Here is a 24,775-nt window from a genome sequence, read left to right on the forward strand (position 1 = left end):
TGCAGATTAAGGCACGTCATAGTCATGACGTCTCGTAACCGCCAGGTGGAGGCAAAACCCAGGGCAGTACAATAGCTTGCTGAATATAAATAATCATGTGAGAATAACCATAGGTTGCACAATTCAAAAAGAAATAAAAATAAAACAAACAGTATCAGTGAAGGAAGAAAATTAACAAAACGTAACTGAGCAACTTGCTAGTAGTTAACCACTAGTTGGTAGTACAGCCTAAACGAGAATTGAGCAACGGGACATCTCAAACCACAATAGTCTTTCAATTCAAAAGATCACATACAGTTCCTCCATTGTATCGGATAGTCTGCGTTTTCAGATAGATGTGGGAGAAAACTGGAGCCAGGTTGTGAGCAGTCCACAGAACAGCTCAAAGCAGCTCACCCTGCAGCTTTCCGTAATCACTGTTCATGAAGTGACAGCTTTCCGGTCACAATAAAATCCCTGTTGGCCGGAGTTATGGAGGGACCAGAGGAGAGGGGAAATCAAGAGGGATCACGGAGTGGGGAGGGAGAGCAAGGAAGGGGGGGCACGGGAAACACACAAGGGGGGAACGGGTTAAAGTATAGGGAGAGTGTAGGCAGTGTTAAAAGCTGTTAATGGAAAAGGATGGGGGTAATACATACAGAGTTAGTACCTGGGGGAGAGCGAGCAAAAGAGCAGCGTGAGCCGTGTATGCGCGGATCAGGGAGGTGTGTCGTGGGGAGCCCCGTAAGTCCAAGCGCCCTGTGCTCGTCGTCACTGAGCTCAGATTCGTCTTCCCCGCGGGTGTCTCTGCATGCGGCCGGGTAACTCTGCCGCTCAGTGCCGCTGTCTGTGACCGCTGTGAAGCTCCCCCAGGTCAGAGTGGATTCCAGTAAGTTTGTAGCGTAGACAGTTCAGAAGGCAGTCACTCGTCCTTTGTAATTGACCCGAACGCCGTCTCCAATAGGCGATGTATTTGCTTTAAGACCCGCAAACAGGGAAGTACTCACAATCCAGCGACCCGGCGGTCTATGCTGTAGGGGCCACGTCATCTGTCCGGGATGCCCCAGCTTGTTCCGATCTGCGTCCCGTTCCACCGCTCCGCCGCTCACAGCGGCTCGTTCCCCCAGGGCAATAGAAGTTGTAGGACGAGATGGCTTTGTGTCCAAATAGTGATAGGTGTCCTCGGGACGTGTGCGCCCCGCTACACAGCCGACATCACTTTCGCGCCAACGCCATGTTGGCGGTCATGCTGGTCGTCTCTTCCAATGGCCTGACTCCGGGGCAATCATTTAACCTCCTTAACAATTTCGATATCCCAGTGTTCCCTAAGATGCCGGCAACAAGAATATGATGTCCTGATGTCAAAATTAGTGCCAAAATTAGGGGATCGTGGAGGATTTTGTATCAGCTCAGGGAGCTGTATTAAAAAGCAGCCATACTCGTTGGCTCCGCCCCCGGTAGTCCTCTAAAGACAAGTTTAAAGAAAATCTAAACAACAACCTTTATAAAATACATATCTAATCGCATTACACAATCACAAAAACTAATAGGTCTAAGTCCAATGTAAGTGGAAATGCAGAGGGATCTCCAAGGGATTTCATGGGTTTTTGCATTCTGGGCATGCACCAGTGTAAGAAATCGGTGGCCACACACGCGCCAGATTATATGTATGCACACGGACAGAGGGGGTCATTCCGAGTTGTTCACTCGCAAGCTGCTTTTAGCAGCTTTGCACACGCTAAGCCGCCGCCTACTGGGAGTGAATCTTAGCATTTTAAAATTGCGAACGAAAGATTAGCAGAATTGCGAATAGACACTTCTTAGCAGTTTCTGAGTAGCTCCAGACTTACTCGGCATCTGCGATCAGTTCAGTGCTTGTCGTTCCTGGTTTGACGTCACAAACACACCCAGCGTTCGCCCAGACACTCCTCCGTTTCTCCAGCCACTCCCGCGTTTTTCCCAGAAACGGTAGCGTTTTTTCGCACACACCCATAAAACGGACAGTTTCCGCCCAGAAACACCCACTTCCTGTCAATCACATTACGATCACCAGAACGAAGAAAAAACCTCGTAATGCCGTGAGTAAAATACCTAACTGCATAGCAAATTTACTTGGCGCAGTCGCACTGCGGACATTGCGCATGCGCATTAGCGACTAATCGCTCCGTTGCGAGAAAAAAATAACGAGCGAACAACTCGGAATGACCCCCAGAGATTGCTAGTGTGTATGGATTGATCCATCCGTCAACTGACCACACTTTCTGTGAAGTGGCCATTTCTGCGCGGTAATAAGGATGCGGCCATGCTTTTGCACAGAACTGTTCTGTCTTGTTAGTGTGTCCAGGAAGTGTTGTGGTTCATGTAAGGTGGTTCCCATGCTCGATTGCAGCCTGCAGGCACCAACTGACCACCTATTTCAGACAAATCTTTTGCAAACAGCATTGATTAAGTGCAAGTCCAGATACTAAAAATGACTAGTGTGGCCGTGGACGTAAAAGCAGTGTGCGGGATTGGCTTCCATATGCAGGCGCACACACAGCCACATGGAAATATCAGGATTCAGGTCTACTGAATGTTTGTTGCCATTTTTGTTCAAAGTTTGTAGGTCATCTACAATTTTAGCAGTCCTTTTTTAAATTAAGTTTAAATGTATTTTATATATAGCTTTAGAAGCTTGGTCTATTACTGTCCTCTATACTTTTACACGGGATGCGTTAATTTGCCATCTGTCGGGATCCCGGCTGTTGGAATCCCGACGCCACAATCCCGACACTCGTCACAAGGTGACACCGGAATCAGTAGACCAAGGGCGTAATCCCGGTTAGTTTAGCCGCCACCTGGGGAGGTTAGGGTAAGGCTTCGGGGAGGGTGGGTTAGAGTTAGGCACCCCGAGGGAGGATTAGGCTGCGGGGAGGGGGAGGTTAGGTTTAGGCACCTCCGGGGGCTGTTTAGGGTCAGGAACCAAGGGGGAAGGTTAGAGTTAAGGTCCATACACACTTCCCGATAACATGAGAGACGTCGCTCATTTTCCCCCTCCCTGAGCGACGTCGCTCAATTTAACGGCAAGTGTGTATGCCGCCAGCGACGACCGATGCGCGGCCCCGCGGGTCGGCAACGATCGTCGCTGTCGGTAGGGCATGCATGCAGGATCTGGACTGTCGTCCACGACCTGCATGCATGGCTGGCGGAGGCGTGACGTCACTGAGCGATATGAGCGGTCATATCGCTCAGTGTGTACAGCCAGCCGCCAACCGGCCGGCCCGGGAGGGTGGAAACATTAGACGACGCTCACAGAGCGACATCGTCTAATGTGTATAGGCCTTTAGTATGTATTTATTTATTTTATTTATTTAAATTATTCAGTTATTCTGTGGGAAGGGTGGGATAGGGTTAGGGGGTAGGGGCGAGGGGAGAACAGCCCCAACTCATCCCTGTCGGCATTACAGTCTTCGGGATCCCGGCGTCGTGATTATGATCACCGATATAACAAGTGTCATACTGAATGCTTTTACACAGAAGTCAGCATATTGCATGGGTTTGGTGTGCTAATTATATACATATAGGGGGTCATTCCGAGTTGTTCGCTCGTTATTTTTTTCTCGCAACGGAGCGATTAGTCGCTAATGCGCATGCGCAATGCCCGCAGTGCGACTGCGCCAAGTAAATTTGCTATGCAGTTAGGTATTTTACTCACGGCATTACTTGGTTTTTTCTTCGTTCTGGTGATCGTAATGTGATTGACAGGAAGTGGGTGTTTCTGGGCGGAAACTGGCCGTTTTATGGGTGTGTGCGAAAAAACGCTACCGTTTCTGGGAAAAACGCGGGAGTGGCTGGAGAAATGGAGGAGTGTCTGGGCGAACGCTGGGTGTGTTTGTGACGTCAAACCAGGAACGACAAGCACTGAACTGATCGCAGTTGCCGAGTAAGTGTGGAGCTACTCAGAAACTGCTAAGAAGTGTCTATTCGCAATTTTGCTAAGCTAAGATTCACTCCCAGTAGGCGGCGGCTTAGCGTGTGCAAAGATGCTAAAAGCAGCTTGCGAGCGAACAACTCGGAATGACCCCCATAGATTTAGAAAACATGCATTTTAGTTGTGTGCATTGTGTGCGTTAGTTGTATGCATTAGCCATCTGCATTAATTGTGTGCATTAGTTGTGTCGTTTGCTGTGTGTGTTAGTTGTGTACATTAGCTGTGTGCATTAATTTTGTGCATTAGTTGTGTGCGTCAGCTTTGTGCATTAGTTGTGTGCGTTAGTTATGTGCGTCAGCTTTGTGCATTAGTTGTGTACATTAGTTGTGTGTATTAGTTGTGTCCGTTAATTGTGTCCGTTAGCTGTGTGCGTTAGTTGTGTACTTTAGATTTGTGCATTAGTTGTGTGCATTTTCCTGGCTACATATACTTGTCTCATCCAAGACTTTCCTGACTTCATACACTTGTCCAGCTGACATCCCTCAGGTCTAGATTCAGAACAAGGAACATTTCATCTCAGCCAACTGGCTTATGTTAATTTTCTTGATTATTTTAAAAGTATTAATGGCTCTAGGAAAAGATAAAATGAAGTCCTTGTTTGAATAATAACAAACACTAATTGAAACAAAGTTGTCTGTGGGCCTGATGGATGCAGTAAGCACAGCAGCTGTGTCTCTTGTAATGCTGCAGGAGGCATCTTGTGCCTCCTGCACGCTTATGTGATCAGCTGCTTCGGCCATAGATGCAGCATCAGATCACTCTGCAAAACTTTGCCCATGTGAGTAAAGCTGCATACACACGGTGTGATTTTGTCTATCTTCGATTTTGACTGTGCGATATGGACTATGCGATATTGCGGTGTGTGCTTACGATAATTGGCTATGTGCGATTTTGACTTAAGTGCCAATCTTGACTACAGTATACTTTAGTACTAGATAGTCAAAAATGACTTGCCTGCACCTGCTACCCAACCTTGCGATACCGACCCCGCGGGAGTGCACATCGGGATCGCAAGGTGGCTAACACCTTGCAATTTGCACTAAGTTTCCTTGCACAAGGTAATATGGCACTGTGTGTACACACCTTAACCCTCAGGTTACTCAGGATGGCTGGGGATTCACACTGCAGATGCCAGTATACAGTATCTGTGTCGGAAGACTCAGACACTGGCCTCCACACTCCCACAAAATGGAGATGACATGCCTCTGTTTTGGGAAATGCTTCCTGTCACCATCCCCGAAGGCAAGCAGCGGCTTATCGAGCGCTGTGTCGGCTGATGCAGGACCCAATCTGCACCTGCACAGTACAGTTAACATTAAAGATGTACGTAAATCATCTGTATGCATACATCTGTGAATCAGGCCCTGTGTTTGAAAAGAAAGATTATGAGGAACAATATATTAAAAAATATTTTTAAGGCAGCACAAAACTTATATGTATATAATATGGTAATAAACGGTATATAATGTACAGGTTATTAATATTAACATCAGCAAAAAATCAGGAACTATACCTTAATAGTATTAGATTTGTAAGGTATGTAAGTACATGAGTTTGTTTATTGTTATATTGTAGTTATTGATATTTATGTAAAGCATACCTCCCAACATTCTTCATTCCCAAGTCAGGACTCTTCTACGCACCAAAGGCATGTGCATACGAAAAGGGTCATGGCCTAGGAAAAAGGGGAGAGGCTTCGCGGGAATGCCACGACCATGAGCCACGCCCCCATTTTCATCACTATGGGGGCATGCCCAGCACTCTGTGAGCTGCTGGCCAGGCCCCGGACCCTCTCTCCCAGTGAATAGACAATGTGCGCATGCACACCGCATCTATTCACTGCTGCTTTGCTAAGCAGAGAGCAAGTGAGAGAGGGTCTCCCAACTGTTCCCCCCCTCACTGCAGGACACTGTGGCCCATGGGTGGGTCAGTCCCATAAAAACTGGACTGTCTTCCTAAAATCGGGACAGTTGGGAGGTATGTAATGTCAGCTCATAAATTAACTTTATATTTAGAGTTTTATTTTTAGTCTGATTTATTGATTTTATTCAGTTGTGCTGCACATACATTTTTTGCACTCGCTTAAAACTTTTTAGTATACATTGTTCTTATAATGTGTAGGTGAGCTGTGACCCATGTTTGGGAGCTGCAGAATATAAGCAGTGGTTATAATTATACTGAATTCTGCCCCGAATTTTCCTCTTTTATTCCGGCCTAATACCAGCCTTAGCAGTACAGTAGTGAGTGTCCTGATATGTCTAGAGCAGATGGCCAGTAATAGTCAGTGTAAATTATTCCTCTATGGAAAGTGAATGCTGTAATGGACAGATGTGGAGAAAACAGCTGCCTGGATTCTGCTCCGCAGTCTTGGCTAAGAGTCCTGCACATAGGGGGTAATTCCAAGTTGATCGCAGCAGGATTTTTGATAGCAATTGGGCAAAACCATGTGCACTGCAGGGGAGGCAGATATAACATGTGCAGAGAGAGTTTTATTTGGGTGGGGTGTGTTCAATCTGCAATCTAATTTGCAGTGTAAATATAAAGCAGCCAGTATTTACCCTGCACAGAAATAAAGTAACCCACCCAAATCTAACTCTTTCTGCACATGTTATATCTGCCTCCCCTGCAGTGCACATGGTTTTGCCCAATTGCTATCAAAAATCCTGCTGCGATCAACTTGGAATTACCCCCCATAGTACAGTTTATATTTTTATATTGATAGATTTTACATCTGCATGTGTATATTCCAGATTCCTCCTATTCTCTGAGTGTTTTCATTCCACTCGGAGGCCATGTAGTGGCTGTGTGGTACTGACTCTGACAGGCAGCTGCCCACCCCCAGTTTAGGAGTTAAAACAGTAAAAAAATGAAAACACCAATTTTGAAAATTGTATTGATTTTTTATTTTTTTTGCGGGATGAGTGAGTTCACTGACAAGTACAAGTACATTTTTAGTTGACAATGGTTTGCAGCACAGACAAAACGCCTGATTGAGATGCTGTCACAATTCTGACGCAGCAGCGATAATTTTCAGTGCCGGAAATGCGAAGCAACACAAGTGAAGCAGTCACCCACAAGTGAACAGAGACGCCACTGAAGCCATCGCAACATGCTCAGCAACTGCGTTTCGCTGCATAAGCCTTGCAGCTTTTTCAAAGGTACCTTTGAAAAAGCTGCAAGGCTTATGCAGCGAAACGCGTTAGTACATTACCCATTGGAGCAGGACAGTCTCTACTTGGATCCGAACCAGCCTTCATCATCTTCCAGCTATCCAGAGGAGTCCTAGAGAGGCACCATCCAATCACCGCACTGCATGAGGTACTCACCACTTATGGGATACGCTATTAAATCCTCTAGCGGCATATGGAACTAATATTGGACTCTCTAATACCATACAAAAGAGACTCTTTATAGTGGACTATTACTGGACTCTCATATTATCCAAGGGCAACACCTGGAACGGATCCCACAGATTTACTATATTATATGTCCTGAACCAACATCTAGGGTAAACTCTATCTTTTTATGAATGCATATGGCATAATATTATTGCACAGAATATTGTTGTTTTTTAACGAGCCAGCTTTTATTAAATAGTTTTAAAATTAACACATTTAGTGAATTATATTGTTCTTTCCTCTTGGAGCGCAGCCTCCCCCTTATCTATTTATTTTGCTATATATTGGGAGTGACTTCCCTCTACATATTGGATGCTGCTTAGCGGAGCACCTCGCCTCATAGCGCCCGAATATTTCTGCGTATTATTTATTACCTTTTTTTTGTGGTGAATTAGAGATGCCACTGGTGGGCGTCTCTAGCCAAATACATTAGCATATTTTTGCCCCGTCTCTTTCTTAAACAACATTTCACTTTGTCCCAGTCTGTCAGTCTCAGGCACTGTATAGATAGATAGATAGATAGATAGATAGATAGATAGATAGATAGATAGATAGATAGATAGATAGATAGATAGAGAGAGAGAATATTGTCCGGCACTCCACTATAACGGATACTGTAGGTACCTGGGTGCCCTCCTAGAAAACAGCAGACACCAACTAATACAACAGCATATGGGCGGCACTCCACGGTTTTAAAAACACATGTTCAATCAACGTTTCAGATGCTTGTAATGTTACATCTTTCGGCAGGATTTTTGGGGACATAATCGCTGATTGGTCTGGGAATCAGCAAACTGCATGTAACAAGTCTATCCCTGATTTGTGCTGTCAGACATGGAATAGTATAAGCTTTTATGAACACAGCACATTTAACCACTGAACAGGTCTGAGCCTGTAAGTATCATTTAGAGTAGCCTGTGATTGATGAGGGTCACAGTGTATGCTCCAAGAAGTAAAATAGTACAGTAGTGACATAGACCATTTCAATATTGTTATGATATGATTGGCCTCACTCTAATAACTATAGTTAACTTATGTTTGCTTCCTACTACAGGTATTTTCAGTGTCCACCAAAGTATGGCCTTTTTGCTCCCATTCATAAGGTTATCCGCATTGGTTTCCCATCCACCAGTCCAGCCAAAGCTAAGAAAAGCAAGAGGATGGCCATGGGAGTGTCTGCCCTGACTCACAGTCCCAGCAGCTCCTCCATCAGCTCAGTGAGCTCAGTCGCATCCTCTGTAGGAGGGAGACCCAGCAGGAGCGGACTGGTGAGAATATGCTCTCATTTCACTCTCTTCTTAAACTACACCACTGACATTAGTTTACAGGGGATCCGGATTGAAAGTCGACAGTAACTAGGTCGACCACTTGGTCGACAGTAACTAGGTCGACAGGGTGTCTAGGTCGACAGGGTCTTTGGGTCGACATGTTCTAGGTCGACAGGTCAAAAGGTCGACATGAGTTTTTCACACTTTTTTTCTTTTTTTGAACCTTTTCATACTTAACGATCCACGTGGACTACGATTGGAACGGTAATCTGTGCCGAGCGAAGCGGTAGCGGAGCGAAGGCACCATGCCCGAAGCATGGCGAGCGAAGCGGTGCACTAATTGGGGTTCCCGGTCACTCTACGAAGAAAACGACACCAAAATAACACGAAAAACTCATGTCGACCTTTTGACCTGTCGACCTAGAACATGTCGACCTAAAGACCCTGTCGACCTAGACACCCTGTCGACCTAGTTACTGTCGACCAGTAGTGGTCGACCTAGACATTGTCGACCTTGTTGCTGTCGACTTTCAATACCACACCCAGTTTACAGACAATGCCAAACTGTGAGTTGTAAAGAGATGAGCTGCTTCTTCTTCTTTTTTCTTTTTCTTCTTCTTTTTCTTTTTCTTCTTCTTCTTCTTTTCTTCTTCTTTTTCTTCTCCACAAAGTGTCTGCAGTGCCATACAGGGGAACTTTTTCTTCTTCTTTTTCTTTTTCTTCTTCTTTTTCTTTTTCTTCTTCTTTTCTTCCTTTTCTTCTTCTTTTTCGTCTTCTTTTTCTTCTCCACAAAGTGTCTGCAGTGCCATACAGGGGAACACAGAAACATTTCACATAACATAGTAGCAGAGTGTGAGGACCATACGTAAAGGCAGTCCAATACATAAGTACGTAGCTTAAGTATCATGCATTAAGTAACATCAGATTGACGGGGAAGGGTAGGTCAACTCGCAGACATTAACAGAAGCATACAGCGGAGTGTCTCAGGTGGGAATCAATTCAGTACTTAGTGATCCTGTACCTGTAACATGTGGGTGAGCATACAGAGAGGGAGACAGTTAAGCGGAGCCCTGGCTGACACATAGAGTGTGCTAGGAAAGAATAAGAGGGAGGAGGTCCCTGCCCATAAAAGTGTACATACAAAGGATTAAAATCTATATTGTGACTGCAGTGATGATTAATCTTCATCCACCCTTATAACATAAATTACAGCTTGAAAACATTATTAATATATTTGCGACTGCTTCAAAAGACATTTTTACGTAGTGTAGGTGTAACCTGAATATTGGCTTCCCTTTTTACATAGCATTGTATGTTTCAAATTGCCAGGACACGTATAGTAAATGACTAGGCTGTTTTGTACATCTTGGTCGCACTAGTTATATGTTGCGCATTGTAAAACACTGGGTCTAGTCTTCATATCCATTGTCAGGAACAGCAAGCTTCAGATGATAAAACTGGGTAATGTCAAGCCCCTATTTTAATAATCATGCAAATAACAAAATTGTGGGTGAAAAAGGCATATGCCAGTGCCAGCTAATTCTCAGTTATACCCCTGCTTGATTAAGGGGGTGATTCAGACCTGATCTCTGCTGTGCGTTTTTGCACAGCGGGTGACCAGCACGTGCATCGGTAAACAACAGCCATCGCCGGTCAGCGACAGGCTGGTGCGAAATCTCCAATCGCACAGCCATTCGCATGCTGGTTGACAGGAAGAGGCCATTTGATGGTGGTAACTGACCGTTTTCTGGGAGTGTCAGGGAAAATACAGGCAATCCCAAGCATTTCCAGGGAGGGTGTGTGACGTCAGCTCTGGCCCCGATCAGCCCGTTCTGATCGCACTGTAGTCCTGACTGCACACAGTAGAAAAATAATTCAATGGTGAGCGAGGTGCGAACGGATATGCAGGTGTCCGCTGACTGAGAGATTTTTATCAGCTCACCATACACATGCAATCGCACACTTGAACGGGCGAATATACACTTCCCTTGGGTGGAGATTATCTGATCGCAGGACAACAATTTTAGCAGCCCAGCGTTCAGGTCTGAACCACCCCCTAAGTTTGTACTTTAGTTTGTACTTTATTGTTGTTCCCTGAGAGCCTTGGATGGTTGTACACAAAATGATTTGACACTAAATTGTGATTAATGGATTAGTATTATCTGATACGATTAAGATTATCTGTACCAGTTTTAGGCTGCGAACACCCTATGTGCTATACTCATAATTGTAATAGAAGCTAAAGAGCCAGACGTTGGCAAAGCCTGGGCTATTCCTTCCCAGGTACATCCATACACAGGGATTCATTCTCAGAAGTAACTAGCGTTTGGTAAATGTTGTTGCTTTATCCTTAGCTTACTGAAACATCTTCACGCTATGCACGAAAAATCTCCGGTACAACTGCCCTGCAGGAGGCACTAAAGGAGAAGCAGCAACACATTGAACAGCTACTGGCTGAGAGAGACCTGGAGCGAGCTGAGGTAGCGAAAGCCACCAGCCATATCTGTGAAGTGGAAAAGGAGCTGACACATTTGAAAACCCAACATGAGAAGGTATGCATTACTCCAGGAGCAGCACCTCTAATCACTCATGTGACCTCTTCCACTCTACCTTATGGGGAAGCATGGGACCTGTGTTAGAGAAGCACTGCTGGATATAGGCTATAAAGATAGTTGTTATCTATACACTGATTTTGTAGTAAGCAATACTTCAAATCCAAAATTAAGCTTTCTTTGAATTTGTTACATTTCTATTTAAAATCACTATTTAAGTCAGTTTAAATATAAGTTTCAGGGGTGGTTATACAGTAATTGTGCTGTTATTTGCTAAGCTGATATCTACCAAGGCAGCATTAAGTTACAAGCTGTAAGTAAGTTGGCAAGTATAATAGAGAGCCCATTATATGTTTATTCCCTTTTACTTCCTTAGTTTAGATCAGTGGTTCTCAAACTGTGTGCTTAGGCTCCCTGGGGTGCCTCGGGACACTTGCAGGGGTGCCCTGGGTTGGTGGTCCAGGACCAATCTCAAATTATTTATGATCAAAGTAATAGGCAAATCCAGTGCTGGTGGCTGAGCAAATCTAGTCCCTCAGCACACAATTGAACCTAAGAATGACATATAAACCATATTTACTTAATTTAATACTTCTTTCTAATTTTCACAATAAGAAACTTTTGGCCTAGGGATGCAGTAAAAAATATTCTGATGCTCTAGGGCGCCGTGATTCCACAATGTTTGATGTTAATGATTTATATGTTAATAGGAGATCAATACTTACGTGCCTTAATATCCCTCAATAAAGAGAAGATCTTTTTCTCTTTATCTTACTGCATTTGTTTTATATTTAATTACACAATAATTGGAATAAGAGGTGGTAAATGTGGAATTTTGTCAGACTGCAAATCTCAGTCATATAAATTTCAATGAAAAGTACTTTATTATGCAGAGTACCTTCATGAATAAATCCATTACCTAAAGAATACTTTTTAATTGATGAGAAATTGTACCTAGGCATTTTGCAGTCAGGCCAAATCCACTATAAGGGATATTTAATATGGGGGGGGGGGGGAATGTACTAAGTCTTGGAGAGTGAAAAAGTAGAGAGATAGAAAGTACCATCCATTCAGCACCTAGCTGCCATGTTACAGGCTGTATAAATGGACAGGAGTTGATTGGTTGGTAGGTTATCTCTTTATTGGTAGTTTAGCTCTCTCCATGTTATCACTCTTCAAGGCTTAGTACAGTACATCAGCCCCTATGTAGTTACCTTTTATTTTATTTAGCCCTCATTGGAAGTTTTTTTTGTTTTTGTTTAGTTTTTCTTAAAAAATCTTATCAGGCCACTTACATTATATTGCATGTTACAACACGTGTAAAATCTGCAAGCACCATTCAAATGCAAAAATCAGGGTGAAAATGTATTTCTCTTTTTCCAGCAAGTTGCTAGATGTACTGAAATGTCCTTGTATAGGCCTTTTCTACAGCCACGTGATGTCTGTATTCTTATACCAGTATGTTGCAGAGGCAGATGGGAATCTCCAGAGGGCTTGTGCCATGGTGGAAACCACACAGAAAGAGAAAGTTGAGCTGCTCAATCAACTAGAAGAGGAACGAAGGTTAAAAAAAAAGACATTTATTTTGTAGTAGGGATTAATATCTTCATACAAAAGTTGCCTCATATGGTTATTAAGAAATAGCTTAGGCACTATATTTGATACTTATAACCTTCGTATTGAAAGTTAGAGTTCATTAGTGAAGAAATGCAATTACAGCATATTTGCCAGACATACATTTCAATATAAAAAGCGTTGCTGGGAAATGTAAAAGCCTGTAAAGGACATTGAATTTGGAGAAGTCAATTGGTTTGGTATAAGTGAAATTATATATGTAGGTATTTCTATTTAGCATAGTGGTTTTGGTTATATTTGGGGTATATACTATATATAAATATGTCTCTCGCTCTCTCTCTCTCTCTCTCTATATATATATATATATATATATATATATATATATATATATATATACTTTTAGAAAATTTCTGTGATACGCACAGTACAGAACTGCAGTAGAACAGTGTGCAGCAAGTAATAACTACAGTAAATGAGCTATAGTAGTATGTACAGTAGTGATAGAAGATATTCTAATGTATGTCCATTAATATATGGAGCAGTTTAAATTAGCATACAAAATTGAGCTCATATTTTGTAGTTCTGTCTCAGAGGCTATCAGCATCACAAATCACTCTCTCGTCACTCTCTTTAAGGGGGGAATTCAATTAGGCATGATCATTTTTCAGCCGCAATTGAGGCAATTGAGTTAGTGCACTTTTTGAGGCCCAAAAGAAATCTTTGGCCGAAAACACATAGAATCTGCGATATGTTCATGGACCTATATGTTTTCACTGCCGTGATTGCGGAAAAAAAAGAAAGCTAATTATCTGTTGGGTTTTTTTTGGGAGCCTACTGAGGTGCTGAAAAAAATGCAGATAATAGTTGCTGACAGCCGCTGTTTGGTGCTAATTGAATCCCTCCTGAGTGGTCTTCCCTTATAAAGTTTTGCTGAAGTGCGAAAATTGCAGCTTCTTTGCCATAATATGGACTCTGTCTTTAGATTTCATCACATATGGGAAAACAGTTCACCCAATGTTGATGTCACCATTACTAGCATGGCTTGGTGTGACAATTTGCATGTATTACTGACTGGGGCAGTATGATATCAGGAATGATCATTCACATTATGGCCAGATTGCATCTTATTATTATTATTATTATTATTATTATCATCATCATCATATTTATGCCATACATCCAAAACAATTTCATAAGGCCAGTAACCTACTATTACTTTACTTACCCTTATTGGGGTATTGATGAAGTAACATAGTATTACTTTTCTTACCCTCGGGGTAATGATGAAGTAACCTAGTATTACTTTTCCTACCCTTGTTGAGATATTTTATATGACAAATAGAAAGTAATATGCCATGATGTTTGTTAAGAAAAAGTTATTAATAATAAGACCTATGTGGATTAGTTACGAACCTTAATGGTTAAATATGTTTTTATTAATATGACCTAATATACCATTAAACTGTCTATTAATTATATTTTCCACATTTAGGAAGGTGGAAGACCTCCAGTTCAGAGTGGAAGAAGAGTCTATCACAAAGGGAGACCTTGAGGTATTGTCTTTAATTACAATGGCCTGCCTGTGTCTACATGTACATGGATATTTTGAAATGAAACACCTGTTGCCTAGGTAAATGGACCGCTATTGCCTGTGTTTAGAGGGTTTCTTGTGTGGAAACCACCAGAAATGTTATTATAGTAGAACATTCTCCTGATAACTTCTGCTGAGTTCCTGATGCAGCACATCAGTTGTTAGATCTTGTATATAATGAATACCTGTGGTACAGTTATTTATGGCCACTACAAGGTGCGATAAATACATTTTCACATGATAGATGCAAAGATTTACTATCAGTCAGATGTATTAAGCGAGAAATTAAGATATATGTTTTTTTTGCATAAAATTATTGTGATTATTTAGAGAAGATCGCAAAGCCTCTGTCTTGCAATTGAAAACTAGTATATGGTGGGTAGAGGGGGTGCCCACCCCTTAATTCTAAACATAAACATGCTGAGAATTGTAGTTCCACACAGGAAAAACTGAGAAAATACAAGTGCACACTCTAAATACTAAGCACTGCTAATGAGAATAATTATAATAAACTCTGCAATATAACATACATTTGAGGTGCTTAGCATAATTTTGGCCAAAAATATGGGTCCACCAACTATGACCATGTGACATTATCTGGTGAGTCCCTAACACTAAGGTTCAAGTCTAGGGCATGGGATCCCCCCTCCTCCTGGCCAGCATAAGACAGGCACCCCAAAGCATCACAATAGTAAGAGGTTTAAGTGTTCAAAAGTGTTACATTAGTAGTAAGAAGTAACTGCTATGTGTTGAAAGTGTTACATAGGTGAGAGGTAATAGAGTGTTGAAACATTTTACATTGGTAAAAAAAAAATTAAAAAAATTAGGTGCTAGATTAAGTGTTACAATGTGATGCCCCAAAGCAGCCAGGCCACATCAACCCAAGGGGACCCGCGCCACAAACTCTTCTCTAAAACTAACAAATTGTATAAATGTATTCAGGACTTATCATTCATAGTGCCTTTATTCAATACGCAGTCTGTAAATGCTAGAGACTCATGCTAATTAAAAACAACCTTGGGCAGGTGGGAGGGGTGCTAATCAAAGCTGAATGAGTCTCTGCATTCAAATGGACACATGTACACAATATATAATATATGTAATATATGTTGGGGGGGGGGGGCCTTGGACTGCACAGCCTAATTCTAAACATTATGAGAGGTGCTACCATGCTGAGACTTGTAGTTCAACACAGAAAAAAAAGAGAATATGCAGGTGCACACTCTTAATACTAAGCACTGCTAATCAGAAAAATTATAATAAACTGCAATATAAAATAGAGTAAATTAGAGGTGCTTAGTGTAATTTTGATCAAAACTATGGGCCCACCAATTGCACCCAATTGACAAATAGTAGTAATGCAATATTTTCATACTGTATGCATGATGCATACATTGCAAATATTTATCAGATTTTTTTGCTCCATATTTATCAAATTGTATTGCTCCAGTTTATTGCATGCCTCAGGTGGCATAGAAATAGCTTTTGCAGAAACAAAAAGTAGGAGAGTGGGATCTGAGAACCCATCAGTGTATGAGAAGACCTCCCATGTGGTGCAGCTCCTTCTTTTCCTCAGCCTACTTGTTACTAGTGAGCAGGAGCCTTTATCACAGACCACTTCAACTGAATCTTTATTAATTATTCTACAATATATTATTTATTTTAATTGAGTAATTGTAAAACTATTTCACTGGTAATGGATAATCAAAATATGTTTATGGTGTGATACAACAGTAGACACTGTATAACTTTCAAGTTTTTTTAAATTAGTAGTTGGAAGTACATACCTGTCCTTATACATCTAAGCAAGAAAAAAAGCATTTTGTTTCACCAAGCACCATGAATGAGACCAGTAACCAGATTTAAATCCTACACAATATTAGAATTCAGAGATCTTGGTTACATATATTTGTGCAAAAGCATGAATAAGCCCCCAAGCCGCGTCAAGGCCTTTCTGTATATTGGGGGTCCCTAGCTCTATATCTAGGGGCAGGGTGCGACACCCCAAAAATCAGCTTAAGCCAGAATGCCCAGGGCAGCATACCAGTGAAAAAACTATAGTGTTAATAAATTAGTGTTAGGAAGCCGAAGCTATATACATAAAGTGATACAAAAATAATGAGATGTAATTAGAATAAATAAATAGTTAGTGAAGAAATAAGTAAGTGATAAGTGTTAATAGAATGTAAAGGTATGCCACACTAGAGCCATCCAGCCCAGCCAATCCAGGGGCACCGCACCCCACACCTCCATTACCCCAATCTGGGTCTATAATTAACCAGCAATTTTGTAATTATTTTTGTTCACCTGGTATAAAATAAATATCTATATATATTCATAGGAAACACTGTCACAAGAAACACTACGTTCTTAAAGGGGTTGGGCTGTATCATATTATGCCATTGGCCAGAAAACTCTGAAAGATCAGGAGATCCTCCAATCATGTTATTTCATCTACTGCTAGGAATACCTATTGGGACACTGTCTCCCATTAGATGGCAGCAAATCATTCCCTTTAAGAGATTGCATGTATTTACAAATTATGTTTATTTTTTAGACATGTAGAATAATGCATTCACCAGGATAGTATTGAAATGGGTGTGGTATGTTTCCCCAGTGCTTGGGATCCCGGCCCCCAGCATACCGGTGCAGGGATCCCGACCGCCGGAATGCCAGCAGCGGGGCGAGCGCAAAAGAGCCCCTTGCGGGCTCGCTCAACTCACTGGCACTTTGGCTCTTTGTCACAATGTCTCTATTATTTCTAGTTGATCCTCCCAGATGGCCTCTTCCATTGACATTCACTTGAATGGAAAAACATTGTAGAATGACATTCAAGTGCCTTTCTGAGAATCTTCTAGGCTGCAGGATCTTATTTCCAATTGATGTAGTTGGATAAATGATACACTGTCTTACCTGTTCTATGGGTTTGGAAATCAGACACTGCAAAATAAATAACAATATCTTAGATGATTTACATTACGTCAAGTATTGATTTTATTGCAGTGAAAAGATGTTGTTATGTCAGCTCTTGATGACGATGCTGCATATCTGGGATAGGTGCAGATCAATGATAACCTGATAACTGAGAATTGGCTATGCATGCAGTTTGTCAGCATGGCTCAGCAGAAAGAGAAATGTTTACATGTGTCAGTGTCAGCAGGTTTTAGGCTGGTGGTTGTGGAAAAGGTAAGTTTATGCCAAAACTAGAACTGTATGAAACTGTATACTCTATCATCTCAAGGTTGAGATACTGAGACTCAAGTATTTCAGAGTATATAGTGATGATACTACTTGCTTTCAGCATATGTTTGTTTGTTAGTAAGTTCGTTTATTTAGTTAGCTATTTAGTTTGTTAGTCTTGTTTGTATATATTGATACATGATGGGGCATTAGTGAGATTATTGGCTATAAAGGTCAGTTTATAGGCTACAAAGATAAGGGCTGTGGTCCAGTTAGTTAATGTGAGCCTTCTTCCACTCAGTAATTTGGAGGATTTATATGGTTTTACAATATGCATTCCGAATAACTTCCCTAGATTGAATTTGGTGGCGTCAGTCTGTAGACATACATTTACAACATATATGTTTATACACACTTTGCCCACCAAACAAAAACCCTTATTGTATACATATACAGGCACATTATAGTGATTAGTTTGTAGAATATTGCAGTGCTCAGATAAATGCCATCAGTGCAATCAATTCTCTTTAATTCTCTATGTGTAATTAGCTGCCAGTCAAGCACCGTGCTGTGACACAAATATATGCCCATATGTAACACACCGGGACTACATAAAACAGGCCTGGCTGTACAGCAAGTTTCCTGGTTTACAAAGTGAACTGATTTTATATATTTTTTCAAGAAATATCATCAAGTGGGTTTCAGAATTAGCCATTTACTTTCTTTGCACCTTTAGTTGCCAAAAAAGCGCTTTCAACATTAATATCAACCTTCCAGCCTTTGGACATCATACTCTCTTGTATATGTTTGATGATACTGCAACTTTTCTTTCCTGCTGTCTCTTTCCTATCCTGTGTGTGCAGACACAGACCAAGTTGGAGCATGCCCGAATTCGGGAGCTCGAGCAGAACCTACTGTTTGAGAAGGCAAAAACTACAAAGCTTCTCAAAGAATTAGAGGACAAGAGGGTACAGTAATAAATCAATGACCCCTACCTAAAGTCCAGTGTGCTTCCAGCTTCATATACACCCCTAGCTCTGATCTTTTTGCTTTACGTCATTTCTGCCCATTTTAGCTTCCAGAATTTTTATTTCCGCATTCACATTTGTTACAACTCCAGATGAAACTTTTATTTGCCAACCCTTTTCAGACTTAAAGCAGTAGTATCTTAGTGTAAAACCTTCCGTTAAGTAAAGACGCTATTTCAGATTTACGCATTTTTAATGGCCAAAAATTGAACTTTTGACTTTTCCCTTTAAATTGCTCACCCTAAAATGCCTAAATCATCAAACATGCCATCATAGTTATTTCCAAAGGAGAAGTAAAATAAACAATTGGAGCAATACACAGAAATGTGCTATGAGTAAAAGTGTCCTTATAGGTTGTACATCTTCTATACATACGTCATGGTGCAATGTACTACTGCTTTTAGTTTGTTGCTCAACACATGGAATCATTGGCTTCTAGTTAAAGACATCACCATTATATTAGTATGTATCATTTTCTCATTTAGTGCATTAATAATGACTCACAATGTAAATGTATGAACATTTATAGTAAATTGGTTCAACTACAACAGTCATGCTTTGTGTTACGTGACATCGACATTTACAGTAACAGTATTAACATATTGCGGAACTGTAACTCTACATTATATCACATTGGCCTAAAATGTATGCATGGTTAGTAATGTTATATAATGATCTACACAGTGATAAAGCAAAATGAAATCTTGTGAGAAATAATACACACTACACGCACAGACTGCACTGGCTTGTAACAAGATTGGGCCCACCATCATTTTGCTGAGAGAACATTCATTTCAGATCACTTTGTTGTAAGTTAGACAGAAGTAAAAATGTCAGTAACTACAGTAATGTTATAGGATTTATATGAAAATGTTAGCCACTCCTTTGTGACATTGGCCGGGGAGTTATGTATTCTCTCTAATACATATATAAAATGCTATTTTTTCTACAGTTCTATCTCCAGTCCTGCAAAGACATTTTGGGACCTTCATATAACATGTCTTGACTTTGTTAATTTAGTAGTACAGGTTGAGTATCCCATATCCAAATATTCCGAAATACGGAATATTCCGAAATACGGACTTTTTTGAGTGAGAGTGAGATAGTGAAACCTTTGTTTTTTGATGGCTCAGTGTACACAAACTTTGTTTGATACACAAAGTTATTAAAAATATTGTATTAAATGACCTTCAGGCTGTGTGTATAAGGTGTATATGACACATAAATGAATTGTGTGAATGTACACACACTTTGTTTAATGCACAAAGTTATAAAAAATATTGGCTAAAATGGCCTTCAGGCTGTGTGTATAAGGTGTATATGAAACATAAATGCATTCTGTGCTTAGATTTAGGTCCCATCACCATGATATCTCATTATGGTATGCAATTATTCCAAAATACGGAAAAATCCGATATCCAAAATACCTCTGGTCCCAAGTAGTTTGGATAAGGGATACTCAACCTGTAATATAAATGACTCATATCAAATATTAATATATTTATTCACAGACATATTTCCAACTGAAGTCAGCATAAAATATATTTTACATTACATGTTTCAGCAGTGGGTTATTTGTTCTGTGCTGCAGAAGTTACTTTGTAAGCACTTAAAGGTGACAAAAAGAAGACGCATATAATGAAAGAAAAAAAGGAACCCAATAGTGCAAGCATTATTTTATGTTATAGTAACAACAATAAATTAAAGCTACTCCCCTTTGCTACTAAAGATAATTGGCAAGTATAAATATGGAATGCACTTTCTTATGTCTTCTTTTTATCTTGTACATGGAATAATAAATGGAAATATGTGGGTGCATCATATAACTAGCATATTAATGATGTCAGGCATTTGTGAAATATACTGAAGTTCATGCTAGCTGTTTATTGGGGGATTTGCACATTTTGTTAGGTATACAACATGAAAGCACAGTTACTGCCACAATGTGTTCCTTTCATGAGTTAGGTAATTATACTCTACAAACAGGCTTTATATTATACTATAACATATACAAGTATACATTGTGTTACTTTGATGAGTTACTGTAATTATACTCTACAAACAGTCTATATTGTATTATAACATATACAAGTATACATTGCATTTCTCTGACGTCCTAGTGGATGCTGGGAACTCCGTAAGGACCATGGGGAATAGCAGCTCCGCAGGAGACTGGGCACAACTAAAGAAAGCTTTAGGACTACCTGGTGTGCACTGGCTCCTCCCTCTATGACCCTCCTCCAGACCTCAGTTAGAATTTTGTGCCCGGCCGAGCTGGATGCACACTAGGGGCTCTCCTGAGCTCTTAGAAAAGAAAGTTATATTTAGGTTTTTTATTTTCAGTGAGATCTGCTGGCAACAGACTCACTGCTACGAGGGACTTAGGGGAGAGAAGCGGACCTACCTGCTTGCAGCTAGCTTGGGCTTCTTAGGCTACTGGACACCATTAGCTCCAGAGGGATCGAACACAGGCCCAGCCTCGGTCGTCCGGTCCCGGAGCCGCGCCGCCGTCCCCCTTGCAAAGCAAGAAGATGTTCCTGAAAATCGGCGGCAGAAGACTTCGGTCTTCATTAAGGTAGCGCACAGCACTGCAGCTGTGCGCCATTGCTCCCCATGCACACCACACACTCCGGTCACTGATGGGTGCAGGGCGCTGGGGGGGGGGTGCCCTGGGACTGCAATAAGAGTACCTTACTGGCAAAATAACACATAATATAGTCATTAAGACTATATATGTGTAAAATCCCCTGCCATATATTCCATAAAAAAGCGGGAGAAGCCCGCCGAGAAAGGGGCGGGGCTATCTCCCTCAGCACACTTGCGCCATTTCCTCTCACAGCTCCGCTGGAAGGAAGCTCCCAAGGCTCTCCCCTGCAGTTTCCAGACTTCATAGGGTAAAAAAGAGAGGGGGGGCACTAAATTTAGGCGCAGTATCTGTATATTAATAGCAGCTATAAGGGAAAAATCACTGTATGTATAGTGTGAATCCCTACATTATATATAGCGCTCTGGTGTGTGCTGGCATACTCTCTCTCTGTCTCCCCAAAGGACTTTGTGGGGTCCTGTCCTCAGTCAGAGCATTCCCTGTGTGTGTGCGTGTGTCGGTACGGCTGTGTCGACATGTTTGATGAGGAGGCTTATGTGGAGGCGGAGCAGGTGCCGATAAATGTGATGTCACCCCCTGCGGGGTCGACACCTGAGTGGATGGTTATGTGGAAGGAATTACGCGACAGTGTCAACTCCTTACATAAAAGGTTTGACGACATAGCAGATGTGGGACAGCCGGCTTCTCAGCCTGTGCCTGCCCAGACGTCTCAAAAGCCATCAGGGGCTCTAAAACGCCCGCTACCTCAGATGGCAGACACAGATGTCGACACGGATACTGACTCCAGTGTCGACGATGATGAGACTAGTGTACATTCCAATAGAGCCACCCGTTACATGATTATGGCAATGAAAAATGTGTTGCATATTTCTGATATTACCCCAGGTACCACAAAAAAGGGTATTATGTTTGGGGAGAAAAAACTACCAGTGGTTTTTCCCCCATCTGATGAATTAAATGAAGTGTGTGAAGAAGCGTGGGCTTCCCCCGATAAGAAACTGGTAATTTCTAAAAAGTTACTAATGGCGTACCCTTTCCCGCCAGAGGACAGGTCACGTTGGGAGACATCCCCTAGGGTGGATAAAGCGCTCACACGTCTGTCAAAAAAGGTGGCACTACCGTCTCCGGACACGGCCGCCCTAAAGGAGCCTACAGATAGAAAGCAGAAGGCTATCCTGAAGTCTGTATATACACACTCAGGTATTATACTGAGACCGGCTATTGCTTCAGCATGGATGTGCAGTGCTGCAGCTGCGTGGTCAGATTCCCTGTCGGAAAACATTGATACCCTAGACAGGGACACTATATTGCTAACCGTAGAGCATATTAAAGACGCTGTCTTGTACATGAGAGATGCACAGAGGGATATTTGCCGGCTGGCATCTAAAATAAACGCAATGTCCATTTCTGCCAGGAGAGGATTGTGGACTCGGCAGTGGACAGGAGATGCAGATTCTAAAAGGCACATGGAAGTATTGCCTTACAAGGGTGAGGAGTTGTTTGGGGATGGTCTCTCGGACCTCGTTTCCACAGCGACAGCTGGGAAGTCAGCATTTTTACCCCATGTTCCCTCACAGCCAAAGAAAGCACCGTATTATCAGGTACAGTCCTTTCGGCCCCAGAAAGGCAAGCGGGTTAGAGGCGCGTCCTTTCTGCCCAGAGGCAGAGGTAGAGGGAAAAAGCTACAACTTACAGCCAGTTCCCAGGAACAAAAGTCCTCCCCCGCTTCCTCTAAGTCCACCGCATGACGCAGGGGCTCCACAGGCGGACCCAGGTACGGTGGGGGCCCGTCTCAAGAACTTCAGCGACCAGTGGGCTCGCTCATGGGTGGATCACTGGATTCTACAAGTAGTATCTCAGGGGTACAAGCTGGAATTCGAGACGTCTCCCCCTCGCCGTTTCCTCAAATCTGCCTTGCCGACAGCTCCCCCGGACAGGGAGGCAGTGCTGGAGGCGATTCACAAGCTGTATTCTCAGCACGTGATAATCAAGGTACCCCTCCTTCAACAAGGACGGGGTTACTATTCCACAATGTTTGTGGTACCGAAACCGGACGGTTCGGTGAGACCCATTTTAAATTTAAAATCCTTGAACACTTATATAAGAAGGTTCAAGTTCAAGATGGAATCGCTCAGGGCGGTGATTGCAAGCCTGGACGAGGGGGATTACATGATATCACTGGACATCAAGGATGCTTACCTGCATGTCCCCATTTACCCTCCTCACCAGGAGTACCTCAGATTTGTGGTACAGGACTGTCATTACCAATTCCAGACGTTGCCGTTTGGTCTGTCCACGTCACCGCGGGTATTTACCAAGGTAATGGCCGAAATGATGATACTCCTTCGGAGAAAGGGAGTTTTAATTATCCCGTACTTGGACGATCTCCTTATAAAGGCGAGGTCCAGGGAACAGTTGTTGATCGGTGTAGCACTAGCTCGGGAAGATGCTACAACAGCACGGCTGGATCCTGAATATTCCAAAATCGCAGCTGGTTCCTACAACGCGTCTACTGTTCCTGGGGATGGTTCTGGACACAGAACAGAAAAAAGTGTTTCTCCCGGAGGAGAAGGCCAAGGAGTTGTCATCTCTAGTCAGAGACCTCCTAAAACCAAAACAGGTGTCGGTGCACCACTGCACGCGAGTCCTGGGAAAGATGGTGGCTTCTTACGAAGCAATTCCATTCGGAAGGTTCCATGCAAGGATCTTTCAGTGGGATCTGTTGGACAAGTGGTCCGGATCGCATCTTCAGATGCATCGGCTGATAACCCTGTCTCCAAGGACCACGGTGTCGCTGTTGTGGTGGCTGCAGAGTGCTCATCTTCTAGAGGGCCGCAGATTCGGCATACAGGACTGGATCCTGGTGACCACGAATGCCAGCCTTCGAGGTTGGGGGGCAGTCACACAGGGAAGAAACTTCCAAGGACTATGGACAAGTCAGGAGACTTCCCTACACATAAATATTCTGGAACTAAGGGCCATTTACAATGCCCTAAGTCAGGCAAGGCCCCTGCTTCAACACCAGCCGGTGCTGATCCAGTCAGACAACATCACGGCGGTCGCCCATGTAAACCGTCAGGGTGGCACAAGAAGCAGGATGGCGATGGCAGAAGCCACAAGGATTCTCCGATGGGCGGAAAATCATGTGTTAGCACTGTCAGCAGTGTTCATTCCCGGAGTGGACAACTGGGAAGCAGACTTTCTCAGCAGACACGACCTCCACCCGGGAGAGTGGGGACTTCATCCAGAAGTCTTCCAAATGGTTGTACACCGGTGTGAAAGGCCACAGGTGGACATGATGGCGTCCCGCCTCAACAAAAAGCTAAAAAGATATTGCGCCAGGTCAAGGGACCCTCAGGCGATAGCTGTGGACGCTCTGGTAACACAGTGGGTGTATGTGTTCCCTCCTCTGCCTCTCATACCCAAGGTACTGAGAATAATAAGAAGGAGAGGAGTAAGAACTATACTCATTGTTCCGGATTGGCCAAGAAGAGCTTGGTACCCAGAACTTCAAGAAATGATCTCAGAGGACCCATGCCTCTGCCGCTCAGACAGGACCTGCTGCAGCAGGGGCCCTGTCTGTTCCAAGACTTACCGCGGCTGCGTTTGACGGCATGGCGGTTGAACGC

General features: G+C 42.6%; 1 protein-coding gene across 2 annotated transcripts in view; it reads left to right on the forward strand.

Moving 5' to 3' along the window:
- Positions 1–24,775, forward strand: part of CLIP2 (CAP-Gly domain containing linker protein 2) — a 234,474-nt gene that overhangs the window by 169,186 nt on the left and 40,513 nt on the right. Inside the window, exons 5-9 of one of the 2 annotated variants that reach the window (XM_063953720.1) lie at positions 8,402–8,615; positions 10,970–11,167; positions 12,627–12,730; positions 14,235–14,295; positions 18,377–18,481. In XM_063953720.1, coding sequence (XP_063809790.1) covers positions 8,402–8,615; positions 10,970–11,167; positions 12,627–12,730; positions 14,235–14,295; positions 18,377–18,481 — 682 coding nt within the window. The remainder of the gene's footprint in view (positions 1–8,401; positions 8,616–10,969; positions 11,168–12,626; positions 12,731–14,234; positions 14,296–18,376; positions 18,482–24,775) is intronic. The other variant, XM_063953721.1, reaches the window with a different exon arrangement.

Source organism: Pseudophryne corroboree, chromosome 2 (assembly GCF_028390025.1).
Source record: "Pseudophryne corroboree isolate aPseCor3 chromosome 2, aPseCor3.hap2, whole genome shotgun sequence".
NCBI classification, from domain to species: domain Eukaryota; kingdom Metazoa; phylum Chordata; class Amphibia; order Anura; family Myobatrachidae; genus Pseudophryne; species Pseudophryne corroboree.